The 21,373-nt window shown below is 40.0% G+C and overlaps 1 protein-coding gene across 2 annotated transcripts in view; it reads left to right on the top strand.

Moving 5' to 3' along the window:
- Poxn (paired box pox-neuro) overlaps positions 1-21,373 on the top strand; it is a 75,657-nt gene that overhangs the window by 43,721 nt on the left and 10,563 nt on the right. The window contains exons 1-3 of one of the 2 annotated variants that reach the window (XM_029321359.2): positions 5,422-7,591; positions 12,191-12,228; positions 19,495-19,715. In XM_029321359.2, coding sequence (XP_029177192.1) covers positions 12,216-12,228; positions 19,495-19,715 — 234 coding nt within the window. In that variant the 5' untranslated portion in view covers positions 5,422-7,591; positions 12,191-12,215. Of the gene's footprint in view, positions 1-5,421; positions 7,592-12,190; positions 12,229-19,494; positions 19,716-21,373 lie in introns of those variants that run through there. The other variant, XM_029321360.2, reaches the window with a different exon arrangement.

The raw sequence follows: 21,373 nt of genomic DNA, 5'->3' as shown, positions 1-21,373 counted from the left end.
ATCTGATTCGAAATAAATGGTCTCGGTTAAACTATATATAAATGTTGTATCATGAATGATTATTCCACTAGGATTAGTCCGAACTGTGCTCGATTAAAAATTGCTTATTCCGTCACGATTTATCTTCTCAAAAAAATATATTTTTTTTTTCATGCTATATAACTTTAATTTTTTTTTTTGGCAAAATTAATTTCGACGTAACTAGCAATTTTATTCAATACTTTCACGACGTTTCGAAATCAATTTTGCCAAGTTTATTTTCACCACTAGCGTCCAATATTAATTTCGATTGATTTTAATTTTTGTATATATAAATATTAAAAACGTGCAGCAAGAAGTTCGGGCGTGTATAGATATAGTTTTTGTTAGCGATTGCGTTTTGCCCTACAGCTCTTTGGAGTTGATGCTTTGAAAAAAACCGAGATAAATAGGACGAATTCCTTGTACAATGACGACTTGCGAATCGACAAAGATTGAAGTGTCGCTCATTTTATTGGCACCTGCTACGATTTCGAGCAATTGCTCGCAATTATCGAAATTCACTCGTCGCTCTCGGGGTTTCTGCGAAGCTGCGCTTGTCTAAATGGCAAAGATTTCTTTCACGCATTCGTGACATTTTAAAAACACCTGCGGCGCATCCCGTGATAACCATTGAACGCGACGAGAAACATTTCATCTTTGACCATAAATTTCGCCCGAAGGATGTGTTCTATCGCATTTCTCTAGACGCGACTATCTATCTCAATTAAATTTTAAACGGCGTAAATTCAACTCGAATCGATTCGCCGGAACTCAACGTTATAGTTACGTATATATATATATATATACGAAGGGCGAGAAAGACGGGGCGACAGATCGCCCCGAGTGTCAAGTGTCGTCGTGTCTATAGGGAAGGAGTAAACGGTGGTGATAAAAGGTGTAGTATGGTGGTGCGCACTATGGAAATAATCGTTATATACTCCCTCGACGTCGATCAAGCCGACGGATTACGCATGTCCTGGCAGCTGCGCATCCTTCCTGGGCGTTCCAAAGAGGCCGCCAATCGGTGAAACCCTCTAATACCATCCATCCGGCGGGGTTGACCAATGACAGGGCCGGGGTGTATCAGCGAGGGTGTCATCGGGCCACTCAGACTCGCGCGATACTATCATCCCGTCGTTAAGAGAGCGAAGGGGTGACGCGAGACCATCCCGGGGCTTCGATCAGGGGTTGAAGGACGGAGGGTGGGTTAGGTGCACGTTGCTCATCGATCCTACGACTCTGGGAAATCGACGCTGCTTCAGGCACTCGCGCGCGGCTTCGACCGGAATTCGATATCTGACGGACGGGGTAAGTAAGTGGAAGAGGGCGGACGTAACAATTTAATCCAGCCGCCAGCCATATCGTCGTTGATGTACGAATATAGTGGCGCGATATCGACGAAAAATGGCAAGAATTAATCAAGGCTGTAATAATTTTTTAGATATGCGACCATGGGCATTTGCTCCCACCCTCTTGGAATCAGTTTACAAAATTAAACGACGATAAAATTAATGAAGTCGCCAGTGATGAGTAAAAGTATACAAATTTATTGAAATTTCGACACAATAAAAATATACAGTGATTAAGATATGAAATAATAATTTATAAAGTTGTTCACGAAGAAATTTAAAATAATATAAAAATAAGGGAATGTACCTTTCAAGATGTTGATTCGACCAAAATTAAACATTCGCTCGCCTCGTGATACTAAATACTTGAATTTACTTGGAATTTTATTTAATATCAAAATATTTAAAATAATGTAAAAATTGAATTTTTAAAATTAAGAAGAATAATATAAGAAACAAGCAATTTTAATTATGTCCCTCCCTGGGAAAAATCTTGCGACCCGAACGTATCTCGTGTCTTTGAAGGGAAAAATCATTAGCATCTGGGAAAGAAGATGCTTAAACATTTCGTCTTCGAGAATAACATCTACCTGCTCCGTCGCAATATCCTCTTAGAAAAATGGTAGATGCACCTTGCGCACAATTTTTTTTTTTTTTTTTTTTCGAAGATTCCTTATATTCTCATCGTCGTCTCTTCATAAATTACAATTTCATCCATGAGATTAATATTTGATCGAGGTGCCGCAGCCGTGAAATCTGCGGTGTCTTATATAGACCGTAAGAAAAAGATTTCTCTCTCTAGGTCAACGAAAGAGAAGGGACGCGTTCCTAATATCTTTGGAATCTTTGGATCTTTGATGGATCGATAGTAAGCGGCAGCTGCATATTTTAGACGAGATCATCATCATCGAGAAAACGAAAGAAACGAAAAACTTATCTCTTATTCATTATTTTTTTATCTTCGATAAAATATATCACTGAATAAAATACATCGATCAAGATTGTGTGTCGCAAAGTTACACACGAATTTGAATAATGAAAAAAATATCGGTATTTACAATGTAAAATAGCGAAAAATAGCGGTCTCTGAAATATTGAATAATTTCGCCGGTGGCGAAAAGCGAAATTCAGTCAGATAAGCGAAGGGGATGCATGAGGGTTGGAAATGCCTCACCTGTCCTGGACGGCCACAGGACATGTTCAAGGATCATCGGTGCCTTCCTCCTTGAAGTATTCCGCGCGACGACCATAAATTAATTTGTCGTAATGATCCGATCTTCTCCTCGTTAAGGGGGTTGTCCCTCGCCGCTATTACGTCGAATCTGATAAGGTAACGTAATTTCGTATCCTAGTTTCCGTCCTGTCGTGGTTACCTGCGGCGAAGGCAATAATAATCGTCCGAAATTTCGTCGTCCTCTTTCCGTTTTTTATAACGGCTTCCGTGCAGGACAAATAAAGGGGCGATTCACACGAGATCTTGACGTGAACTCTGCTTGCACGATAAACAAAAATTTACATAATCGGTATATTAATTTTGATAGAATTGATTTCTTTTTCGCGACGTGTTTTTTTTTTTTTTTTAAGAATCAAAGTTAAAAATAGATAAAATGGTGGTGAAATAGAGAGAGAGGGATATTATCGAGAATTCGGCGACGTAACATTTGAATCAACGGATCGGAAACACACAGGGATGGTTGTGGGCGATGATCCGTGAAGAAGCGCAACCTGCGTCGTCGTCGAGGGAGAAGAGGACATCCTGATGTGTATACAAGAGTCTACAATCGGGGGGTACAAAATCACTCCACGGGGAGTCGTTACAGGAACCGAACACGGTGGTTACCCTCGTGTTTATTTTGTCGTTCGACACTCTATATATTAACCGAAGCTCTATACGCGAAACGCTAAATCATCCCTCGGAAATTAATTCGTTCCGTCGAGATATTATATATCTGGATTCGGCTTTGTTTATCTCTCTGCGAAGACCGATATTTCTCAAAACCGAACGTGCGTTACGTTTGTTACGTAAATAACGTGATCTACATAGGGAACAACAGCAGAGAAACGAGAGCAGGAGGACGAGAGAGAATAAGCATCACGCGAATACCGGCTCCAAACTAATATTTCGCGCGATGTATACCTGCAAATTATCATTTTTCTCGGCTCGATGAAACCTTTTCGAATCCGTTCATCGGCGAAACCTTCGCGTCCTTCGTGATCGATGTAGGATTCCGAGAGGCCGAACGTATCGAACCCGGGCATTTCGCGGATCGCCCGGCATTTCGAGGCAAATCGTTTGTGCAAAACGACGGCGCTGAGACTCTCGCACGAGACAAGGGTTTTTCAAGCGTATAATTGTCGAGAAAGAGAGAGTGAGAGAGAGAGAGAGAGAGACACGCCTCTTGCGTAAGAACTCAGCCAAGGACTGAGACGCAGATTGCGACCGCGCGAAGCGATCACGTACTTTTGATTCTTCGTGGAACTCATCGGGACTACCGATTGTACAGATTCTCGCGTGTCTGGACGATTACGTCTTCAAAGGGATTGCGAGTATTACACAACCGTCTCTCGCTTCTTGCAAACTCTTTCGCGTGTTTTTTTTTCTTTTTTTTTTTTTTGCGAACGAGAGACAAAGGACCGCACTAAACGCTCCGCCGTCCGCCCCTAAGTGTCCTATTGACATTGAACGTCACCCTTACGTTCGTTGGGTCAAGAATTTAGGCCCGAACGCACACACGGATGTCGAATTTTAAAATATCGCGAAGAAAGAAATACCAAATGTGTGTCAAAATTTTGAACGCGTATATACACGGAGAATTTTCTCTTAGAATTTTAGAGCGCCTTTTTTCGATTATTGCACACGTTAAAGCTTGGAAAGAACTACAGAGATGAGAATATTATTAGATGTTGAATTTTAAAATATCGCGAAGAAAGAAATACCAAATGTGTGTCTCTATTTTGAACGCGTATATACACGGAGAATTTTCTCTTGGAATTTTAGAGCGCCTTTTTCCGATTATTGCACACGTTAAAGCTTGGAAAGAACTACAGAGATGAGAATATTATTAGATGTTGAATTTTAAAATATCGCGAAGAAAGAAATACCAAATGTGTGTCTCTATTTTGAACGCGTATATACACGGAGAATTTTCTCTTGGAATTTTAGAGCGCCTTTTTTCGATTATTGCACACGTTAAAGCTTGGAAAGAACTACAGAGATGAGAATATTATTATCCTGCAGGATACACACAATGTAATTATAAAAATAATATAATATAATTACAAAAACATATATGGTATACAAAATTCAGGTGTCTTTTCTGTTCGATCTCTGTAAACGATTTAAAGAAAGGAGGACTGAAACGTTTAAAATAATTCGAGAAGAATTTAAATACAATTTTGCGGTAGCTAATGTTTGTATCTAGTTTTTCTTGGCTCTTTTTATATCTGATTTTTTTTTACCCGGAAAATCGTGGTAATCGTGGGACAATATGGTATTGGAATAATTTTATAACACATTAAAAAATATTAATATCTACCACAATAAGATTTAAAATATATTCGAATAATTGTAGTAAAATTTACTATGTACATATTAATATTTTTTATTGTGGGAAATATTAATCAGAGAAACTCCAATAGAATTTTTACCATGATTTTCAAGATAAATTAAGAAAATTCTGTGTGTCTCTTTTTGATAGAACGCGTATACACACGGAGATTTTTTTCTTAGAATTTACCCGGAAAATCGTGGTAATTGTGGGACAATATGGTATTTTGAGAATTATAACATAAAAAATATTAATATTGTATGTACGTATTAATATTTTTTATTGTGGGAAATATTAATCAAAGAAACTCCAATAAAATTCTTACCACAATTTTCAGGATAAATTCTAAAAAAAAATTCGCGTTTATCGAATATAATCATACGATTTATATATATGAATTTCTAAAAAGGATGAACGTGAGTGACATAATTATTCTCTCTTCCATTTTAGAATAATATAAATGGAGTCTTATCTGTACGTAAAAAATTCAGTCTCAATATCATTCGACTCATGTTTGATTAATTTCACTATTACACATATTATATATTTCATGAATTCTACCATGATTTTCAGAATAAATCTTAAATGGAAATTCTCTCCGTGTACAAACAATTAATTCATTACATTTGCGTTAAAAACTCGCGCATTGTATCCAAGTGCAGCTTGAGTGCAACTGATGCATTCGCATATGCGTCACAGTGGAAAAGTTTCCAAAGCATTGAAGAAAACTGGACGTAACACGCACAGCGAAAATGAAGTAATTGTCACGTACAACTCGCGAGTATACAATAGCGTTGCGAGAAAATTACAGCTGATTTAAATGAGAAACAGCGAGCACGCTTGCAAAAAAAAGAAGGATAAACGTTGCGCGCGAGACAATATACCGGAAAGACATATTTTACTTATTCTTGTACACATATAAATGTCTTTAATCAATTCTCATGAAAATAAACGAAATACGCAGTCTTTTGCGAAAACCCTTTAATCACACATCTATGATACGTGATGGAACCAATCTCCGAGAGCAAACTACCCCTCGCACGCGTGCGCGGTGCACAAAAGGGAAGGAGCTAGAGAAAGAGAGAAGACGAAGGAAGCAGAAACTCTTCGGAGAAGCTTCGACGAGGCGAAGGCAAGGTAAAAGTAACAGTAGAAGAGAGAACGCCAACCCCCGGGGCTGTCTTCTCTTTCCCTCTCGTCGAGCGAGTCAACCCCTCCAATCTTGCCTTTCTCTCTCTCTCTCTCTCTCTCTTTCTCTATCCATCTTTTGGCGGGGGCACGCTCCATCCGTGGGCACAACCCGGGCCACGAGTCACAGGCCACGCGGACCTGCCCGATGCAACATCCAGCACGCGACGACACGCTACCGTCACCTTCTGTCTGCCCCCCCTTTCTCGTTCTCTCCCTCTCGGTTCGTTTCTCAGTCCCTCTCTCTTTCTCTCTTTCGTTCATTCTCTTTCCATCTTCCTCGTCGTCGCGTATATACACACACGACGCGTACGACCGAGCCAGGAGTAGACACGAGTACAGGCGGTGGCAAGAGGGTACGGGGGACCTGACCGAAAGCAAAGCCCGTAACCCCCGTTTGCGGGCCGAGCCCACTTCAGACACGCCGTGTCCTCCGCGTGGTCCACATCATCCCGTCCTGACCGCTTCTGTCTCTCTCGCTCGCGCGCGCGCGCACGCACGCACGCCCGCGTATATCTCTCGCGCCCTTGCCGTATTCCGCTCGTCTGTGCCCGTCCACACAGTTCTCCCTCTTACCGCTGACGTACGTCCTTCTCCTCGCGAGCGCGTTCGCCGAGAACCGACCGCAGTTTGCCCTCGCGTCGCGCGGACTTGGCCGACTACCAGGAGTAGCTGCACGTGTCTTGTGGTACCGAGGCGATTTGAGAAGCGCCGGTTTCGAGAACAGGCGGAGGAGAAGTCGATGGAGCGACGAGGGAGAGACTCCTGAGGAGAGAGTCGGAAGTTGAACGCGTGGTTATCAGTGAATCCTGGCAACGACCGAGTGGAAGAGAATTAGTTTGTTCCGGATGATTATTCACCCGGATTCTCGATGAGGTGGAAACCTGTCGAGAGATATATTTACGAGCGCGCGATTAATCGCGATTAATCGGATGGCTAGGGAACATCGTGATGACCCCGAATAAAAGAGAAACCTTCCATCTCGCGACTTCAACATCAAGGACGACAGTCGAGTCGACGCGTTTCCGCGCGGGTATCGGAGCGGAATAAGAACAGGGAACGGACGACAGGGAAGGTAGATAAAGAGCAGATTATCGGAAGGTGGTCGTTGAGGAAAAAAGAAAGACACCTTCATCTTGTTGTCATCCGACAACTCGTGCGCTCGTGGGTGCACTGTTTTACACGCATAGAAGAGTCAACCTCCTTCACTGATTTGTTATCCATCTCTTTCCGGCCTTTCGTGTCACATCCACGTCTCATTGCCGTGAAAGCGAAGTCATTTCCTGCGTGAGTCGAGCACGCGACGAGACACGCCAGGACTCCCAAAGACGACCCTCAACATGACGACGTTGTATCGGTATCCATTTCGACGCGAACTAGTTTGAAGGGACGACGCCGAAGCAGAAGACCGGAGCGAAGGCACTCGAATGCTCGGAAGCTGAGGAGTATCACCAGGAGGGCCGATACCAGAGAAAAAGTCAACAGGTACGTCCAGGTGGGAAGCGTCGCTTTCCTCTTTTTTTTTTTTTTCTTCTCCCTTCGCAAAAACACACCGTGACGGACGTTTCCGCGTACGATTGTGGCCTTGTCCGGTCGCTGGATAAATAAATTATCCGTCGAGTTTCTTGCCAATTAGATCCGCGATCCGCCTCGATCTTGTTATATCTATACATCGCGTTAAATCCCGACGTTATATCTCGTCTCGACTTTCATAAACGTCGATACGCGTGTCGCGTATCGAGAAAAACTCACCCCTATAACGTATACTAGATTAATTCCGCTTCCTCGACTGGATTTATTTGCTGCAATCTTAGTGGGATACTTTCGGTTCTTTTTCTTTTATTCCAGTCTTTTTCCAGGTTGCTACATTTTTTTTTTGAAACTGCCTTATTGGAGTATCTTCCGGATAGTGTGTCGTTAGCGCGCTTTACGATTATATTCTTCGCGTATATTAGTGGAAAAGCACATATCATTTTACGAGCAGAAAGTACAATATATATTCGTCGTTTACGGCGCTCGTTCGCGATTATCATCTGACCTAAATAAATGACATTCTCGGACGCAGTTTCGCGCCCGCGGCGCACGTGCACGACATATAACATGTGTACTTCCCTTAATACGGGGAGTATCTCGTATCGGAAGTTTCCGATAATAGCTCGATACTTATCGATACCTGTCCGTACATACGATTATCTGTACAGATTATCTTGAAGAGGAATTCCAAATAAAATAAAAAAAAAAATAAAAATCTCCAACGGGGAGAGATCGATAAAATGGAGAATCCCGGCCACCGGGAGGGAGAGAACGTTGCGTTTTGACAAATGAAAATTCTAAAAATTCTCGTCGCGCATGTGCGTGCCGATGACGCAACGTGAAAATCAGCGGCGCTAATTACACGATAATGATCTGAGTCGGGTGGGAGAAAAGGAGGGTGGAAAAGGCGACGAAGTTAGGGCCGCGAAGGAGACTCGCGAGAAGGAAATCGAGCGGGGGTTGTGCTTCGACATGAACATGGAAGCGAAAACTGGGGTGGTGAAGGAAGGAAAAGGCGGATATATACATATACTTATTCGCGGTCGGAGGATATAAGCGATAAATATTAAAGTTCCCTATAAAGCACAGAGTTCTGCCGCACTCTTTTTCTTTCTCTTTCTCGTTCTCTCGCTCCTGCTTCTCTTGACGGTGGGGCCTCTGGCACGCCATCGCTTCATTTAAAATGCAAATTCGTCCGGGTGGCGTGAACCACGGCGGCCCGAATTATTCTAATTACCCGCCCTCCCTTCTTTCCTCCCCCGGTCGAGCCGATCTTTCTTGCGGGAAGCTTATCCGCGCTCTCGGCCATTTAAAGTTCGAAAAATCCGAAATTCAAGAATCAGCGTGCATCGAGATTATTTTGCGCTACGTGATTCGCGAAAGCTAGCGAATAATGCGAGCGCGTTTATATATACGACAAGTTACAACCTTGAACATTGTGGATAAAACACACGTAAGATCGATCTGATTACGTAATTCGAAATTCTCAAAATTAGTCTTGATACTTAACGCGTACAAATTCTTGCTCCACATTTTCGAATCGGGCTAAGAATAAAAAAATGATTTTTAATTGATACGCAGGATAAAATTCGCGGAAAAATTCCGAAAATTGGTAGGAGGATGTGCCGGACATGCGACGAAGGGAGATGAACCCCCGATCGCGTATATATATACAGGGTGTCCGGTAACTAACAGACCAACGATCACGAATGGATTCTTTGGTCAATTTGGGAACGGTTTTTCCTCAGCGAAAAAGGTCATCATTTTTTACAACTTTCTAATATTTGTCATTATGTATCTTTATAACTAAGCCTCAAATTAAAATTGTATTATAGTAAACTCTACCTGAAATTAACTGAAGAATGTAATTATGTTAGACTTTTAACTCCAAAACGTTTAGTGTTCAAAAAACCCATTTTTTTCAATCGCTTATAACTCGAAAATTCTTGACTTCTCAACATTTTTGCTAAGGAAAAATCGTCTCCAAATTGGCCAGAGAATCCGCCCTTAATCATTGGTCCGTTAGTTACCGGACACCCTGTATATATATATACGGTAGCCGCGGGTATAACGCATAAACGTGCAAAGTGCGCTGGAAACGAGCGTAGATTATCGCGGGTAACGTGTTCACGATCCGAGCGAGATGTCGTGCGCATGTAGGCCTAATATATTCAGATTTTTATGGCTGGTGGCGTATCGGTGATACGGCGCGGTCCACCCTCCTTTTCCTTTCCATCGTCGTCGTCGTCGTCGTCGTCGTCGTAGCCTTCCTCCACGTACCACTTAAAGCGCGGGGGTTAGCCTAATGAATAAACAAAAACTAGATTTCGCTTAGGGCTTACACGTGAAAGCGTGACCTTACCGGCGATTTACCGCCGCAACGTCGCGGTTCTCAAATCGACTCCTATTTCGTTCTCCACCTTAGACTCCGCGAAATGTCATCGAGATCTCGCATTATTTCAAAAATAAATCAATAAAATAAAAGCATACTTGAAGAATTTAGAAGAGTTTCTCTTATAAATTCTTCAAGTATGCTTTTATTTTATTTTATTTTTTTCATTAATGGGATACATAATTTCTCTTGTATAGAGTTGTTCAATTATCTCTCTATATGAATTAAGGAAAGGAAATTTTTATCCTTCAAACAGATATTTTTTTTATAAAAAGAATGTTAGAACTTTTCGCAGTTCACGCGAGAGGCTAAAAATTCACATTTTATTTATTTATTAATTTTTTTCATTAATGGGATACATAATTTTTCTTGTATAGAGTTGTTCAATTATCTCTCTATATGAATTAAGGAAAGGAAATTTTTATCCTTCAAACAGATATTTTTTATAAAAAGAATGTTAGAACTTTTCGCAGTTCACGCGAGGCTAAAAATTCACATTTTATTAATTTTTTTCATTAATGGGATACATAATTTCTCTCTTGTATAGAGTTGTTCGATTATCTCTCTATATGAATTAAGGAAAGGAATTTTTATCCTTCAAACAGATATTTTTTTGATAAAGAAAAATATTTTAAACCTTTTCGCGGTTCGTGCGAGAGGCTAAAAATCCGCACGTCGACGCGGAATTTTGCTACGTTCGCATACGGTTACAGGTATCTCCGCGAGAAATGAGCGAACGAAAGAGGGAAGAAAGGGACGGGATACACGTGTTCGCAAGAGTAACATCGGCAAAACGCAGAAGGCACGCGAGAAACGCGGCGCTCCTCGACTCTCCGACGCTGGCCGTTTGATTTATAATAATCACTCAATTCTCATTACAAGAGACTTTATCTTCGCCGATGCGTCGAGCCAAAGCTCGTTCCGTTCCTAAAAAACTTTATCTCTCCTTGTTATCTTTCTCGCGCATGTAATCGACCCTTTTTTCTTCGTAAAACGAGCGGAGAACTCATCGCGAACAGAATTCCTTGAATCTTTACGATATTCATCATTCACGAAGAATCAATGGGACTAATTATATTTCGCCGGATTGGATGGAAAAAAAAGGAAAAAAAAAATAACAGCGTTCTGAATCGATGTAAATTAGCAATTAGCCGGAAAATGGAGTATACCGCAAGGACACGTCGAATGAAGAAATGAGTTTTCGTCGGGGCCTCCGTGCGGCGCATAGCCATTTCGACTATATGGATACCGCGTAACGTATGTAATAGTTACATCAGATTAGAAGCCCAAGGGGGCGAGCGTGTAACCAGACCTAATGTCGGGGTAAGCATCGAAGTCACGGGGGTGAAGGCGGATCGTACCTTATTACAACGTATACACAGGTATACATATACACGTGTATAAACACGAGCGGTGTGCGAGAAGAGAGCGAGAAGGTGGAAGGCGCAGGGGTGAAGGCAAGGGGTGATTCGGTAATCGTGCATTAATTTGCATCACAAAGTACACGCCACCCGCCACGCTACGCACGCATTCCACGTAGTTTTCCGCTAGCTCCGCTTCCGTCCGCGAGTTCTCAAACTCGAACTCGTTTCGCGGATTTCTCCCTCTCGATCGATCGAACAACCCTCGATCATCGTGTATCGATCGGACCGGAGTATCGAAGGGATCGATCCGTCGACGAATATGGTCGCGATGGAAAAATCAAATAACCCGGTCGAGCTTGGAATTTCGCGCGCGAAGCATTTTTGCGACTCCGAAAAAAAATTTTTTTAAATAATAAAAACGTGAGATGAAAATATGAAAATGAAGTTGTCGCGGTGCGGACGAGCCTCGAGATCTCTGGACGATCTGTCTTCTCGAGAATGAGAGTCACGGTCGGCGACCACCGGCGGCAATATTTTGCCGCGCTTTCGCTTATCGGTACGGTTGCATATTTAAGGGTTGCCATGTCAAGCGTCAAGCGCGCCCTTTGAATACATTTAAATTCATTAATGGCGAAGGCTATACTCCCGCTATATACTCTATAATACGCGCGCGCATTATGTATGTAAGCCGCTTCGAAGGATTTTAATGCACGATGCGCGCTCCCGCATATACGTATATTTCATGTTGCAGTATGACTTAGAGACTCAAGGAGCTCTGTACTTGCTCTGTTTCAGATTCACGTGATTGCTCGTCGCCGACATGCCGCACACTGGTGAGTTTATGCTTCGTTCTTTCTCAAAGATCCTTTTTTCACATCGAAATTTTCATTCCCCGAAAAATATACATAAGACATATACGATCGGGATCTCAAGAATTCTCTGTTAGATATATTTCGAGCAAATTGTCGAGTTCAAACCTGTCATTTATGTTCACACACTTGACATTTGACATTTCACATGCATTACTGCACTGTAAAAAAATTGGTAACTTGAATGGTAAATATTTCAATTAAATTGCTATTGGTATTCTTAGTATTTAAGTCAAATGCACGTTTTATTAGATTTAATATATTGCATTTAATTTAAATATTTTTATATGTTCAGTTGACGAAATAATATTCAGTTGAAAGGTTTAGTAAAGTTAACAAACTTTTCTTCAGTGTGTAAAAATAATAGAAACTTGGACAGTTCAGTAATTGTCGATGAATTTTCATTTCGTTCCCGAGAAAGCGGTATTACGTAAGATGCAGCCAGAAGGGTTAAATCTCGCATTAAATCCTAGTAGTATATATATACAAATAGCGTATGCTAATTTTTTTTTTTTTTTTTTTTTTTTTTTTTACGAGAAAGACATCGCGCTGGCCGGTTTGCTAAACAGCCAATCCCACGATTCGTCTTTGCTTCCTGATTTATGCGAGAGGGAATGTAACACATCGTTATGGTTTCCCCGGAGACGGGGTCAGCTACCGCGTCGGCGAGATCACAGGACACAAAATCTTTCGCAAAATCGCGTGTAGTGAAAATTAAAATTTCTCCCTCTTCCTCTCTCTCTCTTTCTAAAATTCCTCTTCCTCTCGTCTCGCGGCTAAATTACGATTTGGTAGGCAGTTTGACAGTAATTAACGTAGAATTTTATAACGCGAACCGAGAGAATGTTACGGTCTATTATTAAACGAGTTTAATTACAATTTCCCATCTCGCCATCCCCTTTCTCGCTTGGCCGTGATTCTCGTGTCAAGTATCCTGCCTGAATTTCGATCGAGCGATCAATCTTTCCTTCCTCCGGCGAAATGCCGAGACGAGAATTTTTCGAAATTAAAGAAAGTATATTTTCTACCGGACGTTATTATCAGTCTTGCACTGTAAATAAAAATGTAATTGATTAATTTCACCGAATGTGAAATGAGGAAGTTTATTTCTTGAATCGCTTGCAACATTTTGAACAAATTGTTGCGAAATCTTAATAGATCGGAAAATTAGGAAGAAATTATAGGGATTATACTTCCAGATATTATTAAATTATATATATCCAGACATCATTATTATTATTAGACGATATCATCATATTCCCCTTATCTCGCAGATTCAATGTTACCTCTTAATCATGAGTGAACTCGTTACATATGTTACCTTTTAATTATCAAGATCATTCGAGTCGCAGATAATCGTTGGAGCGATAAACGCTTAATAATAGCCGTCGTAGTTAACCATCTTAATACATTCCCATTTACAAGCTACCTTCCTCTTTCTCTCTCGCGTGTATTCTTTCAAGACAGATGATGACGGATCCGAGCCGATAGCGAGTCGAATATCGATCTGGGACGTGTCGATTCGCGAGATACCCTATTCGGCATTGATTCGGAACGGCAGCATCTCTTGGAAGAGAGATAGAAGGAAAAAAAATTGTGTTGGCTTGGTCGTGATTGCACAGGGTAGGCAGGTGTAGAGTTTGGTTTAGGGGCCTTAAATGGCCAGCGCGATAGGGATCGTTGTTGGCGATCACATTAGCCCGCTAATTCTAAGCTAAGCCAAGGTATTATATACCTGGAGAGAGATGTTCCTTTATGCACTCGCGAAAGTATCTCCCGAAAGTACCTTACGCTCGAGAATTTGCGCGCTTGGAGAAAGATAAGCCGAGAGATAAGAGGACATTAAAAACATTAATAACTTACACTGTCAGAATTTTTAATACAACAATGATAAGGTGATAATGGACTCTCCGATCGAAAGATAGTAATGGATACTTGATATCGAGACTCGCAAATCGATTCACATTGTATAACATGGTAAATTATATATTATTAAAAGATATTACATAATAAAATATAAATATATATTAAAGCGCATTAATATATATAATTTATTTATTTCTAAAATTAGAATAGTGTAATATGCGTATAATCAGAATGATGAGGAATTTTTTAAATATTTTATGTTTTCGCGTAATTATTAGTGGCTTAATGAGCTGTCAATGGGGTCGAAGATCAAGGTGAAATCGTATTAATTCTAGGAAAGAGTGTCGAAACAGCAAATTCGCGCAGAATTATGCATGAGTCTCGCCTTTCCGGCTAGTAACATCCTTTTAATTCCTGTCAATGAAATCACCGTAGTATCGATCAAAAGTTTAATCGAGATCGAACATAACTTCACGTCTCACCTTGACAATTTTAATCGACGTTTCGGAAGAGATGAATGTCATACATATCTTTTCCCGTACAGATATATAAACACTCTGAAAAAATATCCTGATTTTAAATTCAGAGAATTTGTATTGGTGAAAGACATTTATATAAATATGCAAAATTTATCGACATACATTAATTTTTTCGTTGAAAGGCTCAAGAACAGAAGAAGATGGATTCTCGAAAATTGAAGAAAATTCCGGCAAATGCAAAATGTTATCCAAGCTAACTCGGCAGAAATAGCGGTAGTTAGCGGTAATATATCTTTCTTATACGCGCATTTATATATTTAATGATCCAAAATAGATCCTTTAGACATTCGATCCGCCGTTTACGACAAGCGCGCGGTTTATCGCGCTTTTAATTGTTGCAAACGTCCCGTTAGTGCAGATAACAGTTACTTGAACCGCGCGGTCATGTTCGCATCAGAATTTATAGCGCGTTTCGTCTTTTTTTTGTTTTTTTTTTCTTTTTAATTCCACACTCTCCTCTCTACTTTGGAACTCCGTTTTGCGCGTTTCCGGTATTTCGGACGTATACGTTTTTGTTTCACATAAACGAGTGGTCTGCGCTACTTGCTGATGCGCGGGCACCAGAACCAGCAACCCGTTAACGCGCGGTTCCATTATTTCGACGGATCCAGATTTGCACTTAGATAAAGACATTTCGGCCGGTTTTTGCCGTAATAATAATTTGGCCCGCTGTGCGTCAGAGTCGCTTCGCGTCACATCCGTCCGAAAACGCGTAGCGTGTATAATTTTCGTGCAGTCGCGCTACAGATTGAGCCCGGCAGAGCGAATGGAAGCCATTAAGGGACAAATAATAATTAATCGAATAAATAAATAAATAAGCGAAAAAGAAATTACGAGAGAATCGTCGAAAATAAATGATCGAATTTAGAGCGGCGTGTATAAAAAAAATTCTGTGCGCGATTAGATACAAGTGTTTACTTTATCGAGGGGAAAATCTCTCTCTACAGTCTTTCAGATGCTCGACTGCAATTGCTAATGATGAATTAACGAATGCATACGAGCACGCGACACGCGCATCGCAGCTGGAAGCGTGATAATTTCTTCCCCGAAAATTCTGTTGCGCCAAATGTCGAAGAGAACCTTAAATTATCCAATAAGGACAATCCGTCACACCTTCGACCGATGGTTATTATCAGCAATTTCCACCTTGTACGATCGTAATGCTGTAAGCGTCACGTACACTCACGTGTCGTAATTTTGTGTCTGGGACTTAATGGATCCTTCGCCGTGGTTACGTTTATTTCAACAGACATTTCCACACACGTAAATCCGATTCTTAATTTTTCTCGTTAATCGCGATGACTAGATTTATCCTGGTAAAAAATATAAAATTATATTTCAAAAAACAAAAGTAATCTCGACATATCTTTGAGAGAGACCTCGTAAAGTCTTGAATATAAATTTCTTGCAAATTGTAGATTTCCTTGAAGCAAATAACTTTCAGGAGACATAAGAATTGACATTTACGCGCGACTATAATCACATTTGATCTTTCGAGAGAGCATGAAAAAATAAGAATCATCATCGGGAGCGATGACTCGCGTTAATTAGTTGGTAAAAGCGTTAAAGCCCGCGGGATTCGAGGAATCCGAATGTAATGACTGGCACTGGAAAAGATCGACGAAAATCTTTTCTTTGGACCCCTTCGGATCGTTATTTCTCGAGCCGGAGCTGTCGGCGTCGGTGCCGGTAATGACATAATTAGCCAGCGCGGATAATAATTAGCGTTCGTCCATCCGTCTACGTGAAGGCGCGTGGCTCGATTTATATAGGTTTGCCGGTGGCACTTAATGTTTTCGCGGCCTTTTTCGATCCTTTTTATATTTCTTCGAAGGATGGGAAGAGGAAAGGATCGTCGTTAGTAACGCCGCTTCTGTACGAGGTCCTTTCTTCGGCTTCATCGGTTACGTCGAGAATAATCTCCCAGGAATTATCCCCATTAATATGTGCCATGTTATTATTCGTTTAATATACAGTACCCTCCATAAGTTTGGAAACACCTTACATTTTATAGTTAAAGAATTGCACGGCAGCGATCTGTTATAAATAAAAATGTCATTTAAATATTTTATGTTTTTTTATGATTTATTTATACAAAAAATCTGCACAGATCTGTCAAAAGGATCCTCTTAATTTAAGAGAAAAAGTCTCTAAAAAAATATTCTTTAATTAGATATTCGCAATATGCAAGAATATACGATCTGTCATAAATAAAAATGTTATTTAAATATTTTACGATTTATTGATACAAAAAAACTGTAAAATATAAGGTGTTTCCAAACTTATGGAGGGTACTGTATATATATTTTTTACGATGCGATGTGGAACGCAACCGTAGAAAATTTCTCTCGCGTATAAATAAAATATAAATCTTCCTCCTTGCTTGCCTCATCAATCTGCATTATAATCATATATAATAATCCAAAATAATTGCACATTATCAAAATTTAAGTACGAGTGATGGAAAATACTATGAAAATGTGTCGCCATTTTTTTCTCGTGACTATTCTTTGATGTAACAATAGATTAATTATCACAATTTCATGCTATCAAGAAATTTGCAGTGCAGACGTATGATTATAGAACAGTAATTAACTATCTAGAATATTACACGGAGAGAATTCCTCTTAGAATTTACTTTGAAGATTATGGTAATCGTGGGACAATATTGGAAGAATTTTATAAGAATTTCTTTGATTAATTACATAGTAAAATGAATCGAACATTTTTTATATCTTATTGTAATATATTACAATAAGATATCTATAGATATTTATATTTAGATATTAATATTTTTATGGTAAAAATTAATCAGAAAAACTCTAAAAAATTCTTCCAATATCATATTGCTCAACGATTACCATGATTTTCAAAGTAATATCCAAGAGGAAATTCCCTTTGTGCACAATCTTCAATTTTCAAAAACTTTAAACTTTTCAAATTTCAATGTTCAGAGTTATTATGTTAATAATGTAATAATTATCGACTTTGATTCTAAAATTTGTTCCTCGTTTCCTAAACACTTCGCATAATCCGCGTATACGCAAAAGTTGAGCAAACTCCCGTACAACTTAAATATTATTCGTCTTTTGATATCAAATTGCGAATCAAATCTGCAAATCGTTTTCTTGATGGCGGACATAAAATCGGTGATCGATTGATCGGTGATCGTTTTTATTCGCATGAGACGAGTCTGATATTACGATTTTACGATACCGCGCTGGAATAATATCGATTATATAAAATGAACAGCTCGAGTCGAAGCTATAGTGTGTCAGCTGATCCATACGAAACATAGATACCTTACGCGCACGTAATGCATAAATAATTCGCCATCTTCCATTTGGATTTAAGTCTCCAGGTTATAACGCGCCGGTGAGTACGAATTACGCGATTAAACGTTTTATGGACGTGTAAATAAAAAAAGAGGCGAGAGCCATCATCTCTTAAAACCGTCCTCCTGTCAATCTCGTCGCGTTGGGTCTAAACTTCAAAATCCCGTCACAACATTATGTTAATTTTATTAGGTTCCGGAATTTCGACGTTGTAAAATCGAAATTTTATTAAACAGAAAGTTGCTTTACAGTTTTGTCAAGAGTCTGATTATACATTTGGGAAGTTTTCGAGGAAACTTCTCTCGGCGAAATAATGATCGCGCGTAAACAGGAAGTAATTTACGTGACGTCTTCACGCACACATATATCTATACTCATACGCGAAATAAATAAAGTACATTTCGTGAAAGGCGTTATATGCCCATAAGTGCCGCGACAACAGTTGTCGCACATGTTAACGAACATTTAATGCGTTTGGTCTCGTAATCCTGAATTGCATAAGAGCAGCGAAATGCTCACACGATTCCACGTTAATTACAAACGAGCCTCGCGCGAAAGAGAGGGAAGTAAAGAGACATCGGGAGATTTCGCTGTGAGAAATCGCTCCGCACGATCTCCTTCCTAATGTTACAGTAAATAATGATACGTCTTTGCGAGCGAAAAGGACGGAGAAAGGGAAGGTCCTTTCCGTGATATTAGTCGTAACGATGTCATTAGAGGGCCAGACCTGGGACCGCATGCCAAAAAGTGCACCTGCCGACCTTTCTCGGGCGGTCGCTTCTATTAACAATATATATCTCCGAACTATGTCCGTCCCTTGAATCGATAAACACCTTTCGCGATCGCGAAATCCCCGAATTTTTGCCAACTTTCCAGGTCGCTTATCGGCCGCGGCGATCGTTATTTTCCCATTTTTTATCGTAACCGCGCAGTTATTCAAAAAATCGTTTTTTTTTTTTTTTTGCTTAAATGATGCTTTAAGATCTTAGAAATAAGAAAAAAAAGGTTTTATAACGGAAACAAATTCCTAAGTGTCATTTTTGGAAGTTACATAAAACTTTAAACGCGTTTTTCTCGAAATCACTTTTTTCAAACTGGGCGACCTCATAACTCCCACAAATCTTGACCGATTTACTTCAAATTTAAACTGTAGCTTCTAAGATACATTTGTCAGCGAACTACGTACGGATTTTACGTTCCGTTGTAAACTTTTTTTTTTACAAACAATTTTGTGCAAAATTTTTCGTCAAAAAATGAAACTTTTTCTTCAAACTTGTGTCATTTTTACAAAAACAATTATTTTTTAATTTCCGTACGTAGTTCGCTAGCTAATGATATAAAGAATTAAAAAAAATTTGGTTTTTTGTTCTACAGCAAAAATTGGAGCAGCTAGTAGGTCGCCCGTAAGGCACTGTCCGAAACGAGTGGTCATCGTTGCAGAGCTCTGTCACCGCCATTTTGTAAAATCGCGATCGGTTCGACTGTTCCAGGACAAGCCGGGGTAAATCAATTAGGCGGCGTTTTTGTGAACGGCAGACCCTTGCCGGACTGCGTGCGCCAGAGAATCGTGCAGCTAGCCATGGTCGGCGTCAGGCCGTGTGACATTTCGCGGCAGCTACTCGTCTCTCACGGCTGCGTCTCCAAGATCCTCACGAGATTCTACGAGACGGGAAGTATCCGGCCCGGCAGCATCGGCGGAAGCAAGACCAAGGTAAGATCTCAGCGTCATTTTTACTAAATTATGTATATTATATACGGTTTTCTTTTTAATTAGCCTTCCCAGAAAATGTCGAGTCTTTATAAGGGTTGTTTTTTTCTTTAAGCCTAGAGTTTTTTCAATCAAAAAATCTATGACATTTTTTATTAAAGAGCCTATAAAGCTTACAAAGATTTTTCGTTTTAAAAATTCTAGGTTTCTTTATAGGAATTGGGTTTTTTAAAGCCTAGTTTTTTTAATAAAAAAATCTGTAAGAATTTTTATTAAGAAGCCTATAAATCCTATAAAGATGTATATTTTATTATATAAATGTACAAGATACCAAAGTTCAAAAAAATGTTTATTGTGTTTCATTAATTAAGAGTTAATGTGTCCTCGAGAAAAATTTGATCACGCCGAATTTGGAAATAAAATTTGCTCGAAAATAAAAATTCAGTGTGCGAAATGCAAAATGGTGAGAGTCTCGCGGTTTGGAAAAAGATTGATGTCGGTATCGCAAAAACGCGATGAAAACGAGCGCGATCGCGCGCATCCGTGTATGCGTTAGCTGTAGAACGATGCCCCACTGATGAGGGGTCGTTCTCCATCCCCCTCTTTCCCTCCCCCCCTATCCCCATTGCGCAAAGTCGCGCGTTCAGATATTCCTGATGTGATTTTAAGTAAGGGCTGTGTTTTGACCGTGCGTGCAATTATCCAAACACCTTCCCGCGCAAGGCATTTGCATAATTTCATGCTTTTCTTGACACGTGATTTTTTACTGACACTTGTACCTCGACATCGAACGATGGAAAATTCTGGGAAAATTGATTCGATTTCTTGCCGATACACTGCGAGAAAATTTTTGTTTAGAATTTATCCTGAAAATCATGGTAATCGTGGGACAATATGGTATTGGAAGAATTTTAGATTTAAGAGTTGCTTCGATTAATATATTTACCACAATAAAAAAATATTAACATGTACATGGTAAATTTTACTAAAATTAATAAAACATATTTTATATCTTATTGTGGTAGATATTAATATTTTTATTGTGATACAAGAATATTAATCAGAGAAGCTCTTATAAAAATTAATTTTTTTTTCTTATGCTAGATATTAATCTTTTTTATGTAATAAAAAATATTAATAATCAGAAAAGCTCTTATAAAATTCTTGCAATATCATATTCCACGATTATGATGATTTTGAGGGTAAATACTATAAGAGAAGAAACCGCTTTTCCGATCGAATTTGCAAAATTGCCACCAATCACATCGAATGCAATACGGTAAACCGAATTAAACTCGTAAAATCGCTCGCCCTCTCTTCCTCTCGTCGCGAAATTAACGACGAGTCGCAGTTTTTACCGCGTGTCCCACGTCTCGGTCTCTTCTCTCTCTCGAGAACGCCAATTTCGCCCCCCGGGTGCGCATCGCGAAGCTGCACCAATACAGGAGTATCGTGCACGTACACGATGCCGCTAATGACAATATAATTGCACGGTACGCATGCACTGGGAATTTCTTACGACGCGTCGACCGTGCAACGTTACACCGTATACCCGCGTTTCGGCTTAATGAATTTATTTTAATAACGTCGGCGTCGGCGTGCGTCGACCTTCCTCAAGTCTGAATTCGCTGCACCGGGCGAGAGAGAAAAGGAGACGTAGA

This window comes from Nylanderia fulva, unplaced genomic scaffold (assembly GCF_048542155.1).
Source record: "Nylanderia fulva isolate GAGA-0341 unplaced genomic scaffold, ASM4854215v1 Scaffold2, whole genome shotgun sequence".
Classification (NCBI taxonomy): Eukaryota; Metazoa; Arthropoda; class Insecta; order Hymenoptera; family Formicidae; genus Nylanderia; species Nylanderia fulva.
Note: the sequence above shows the minus strand (reverse complement) of the source record. Positions and strands in the feature narration are given on the sequence as shown.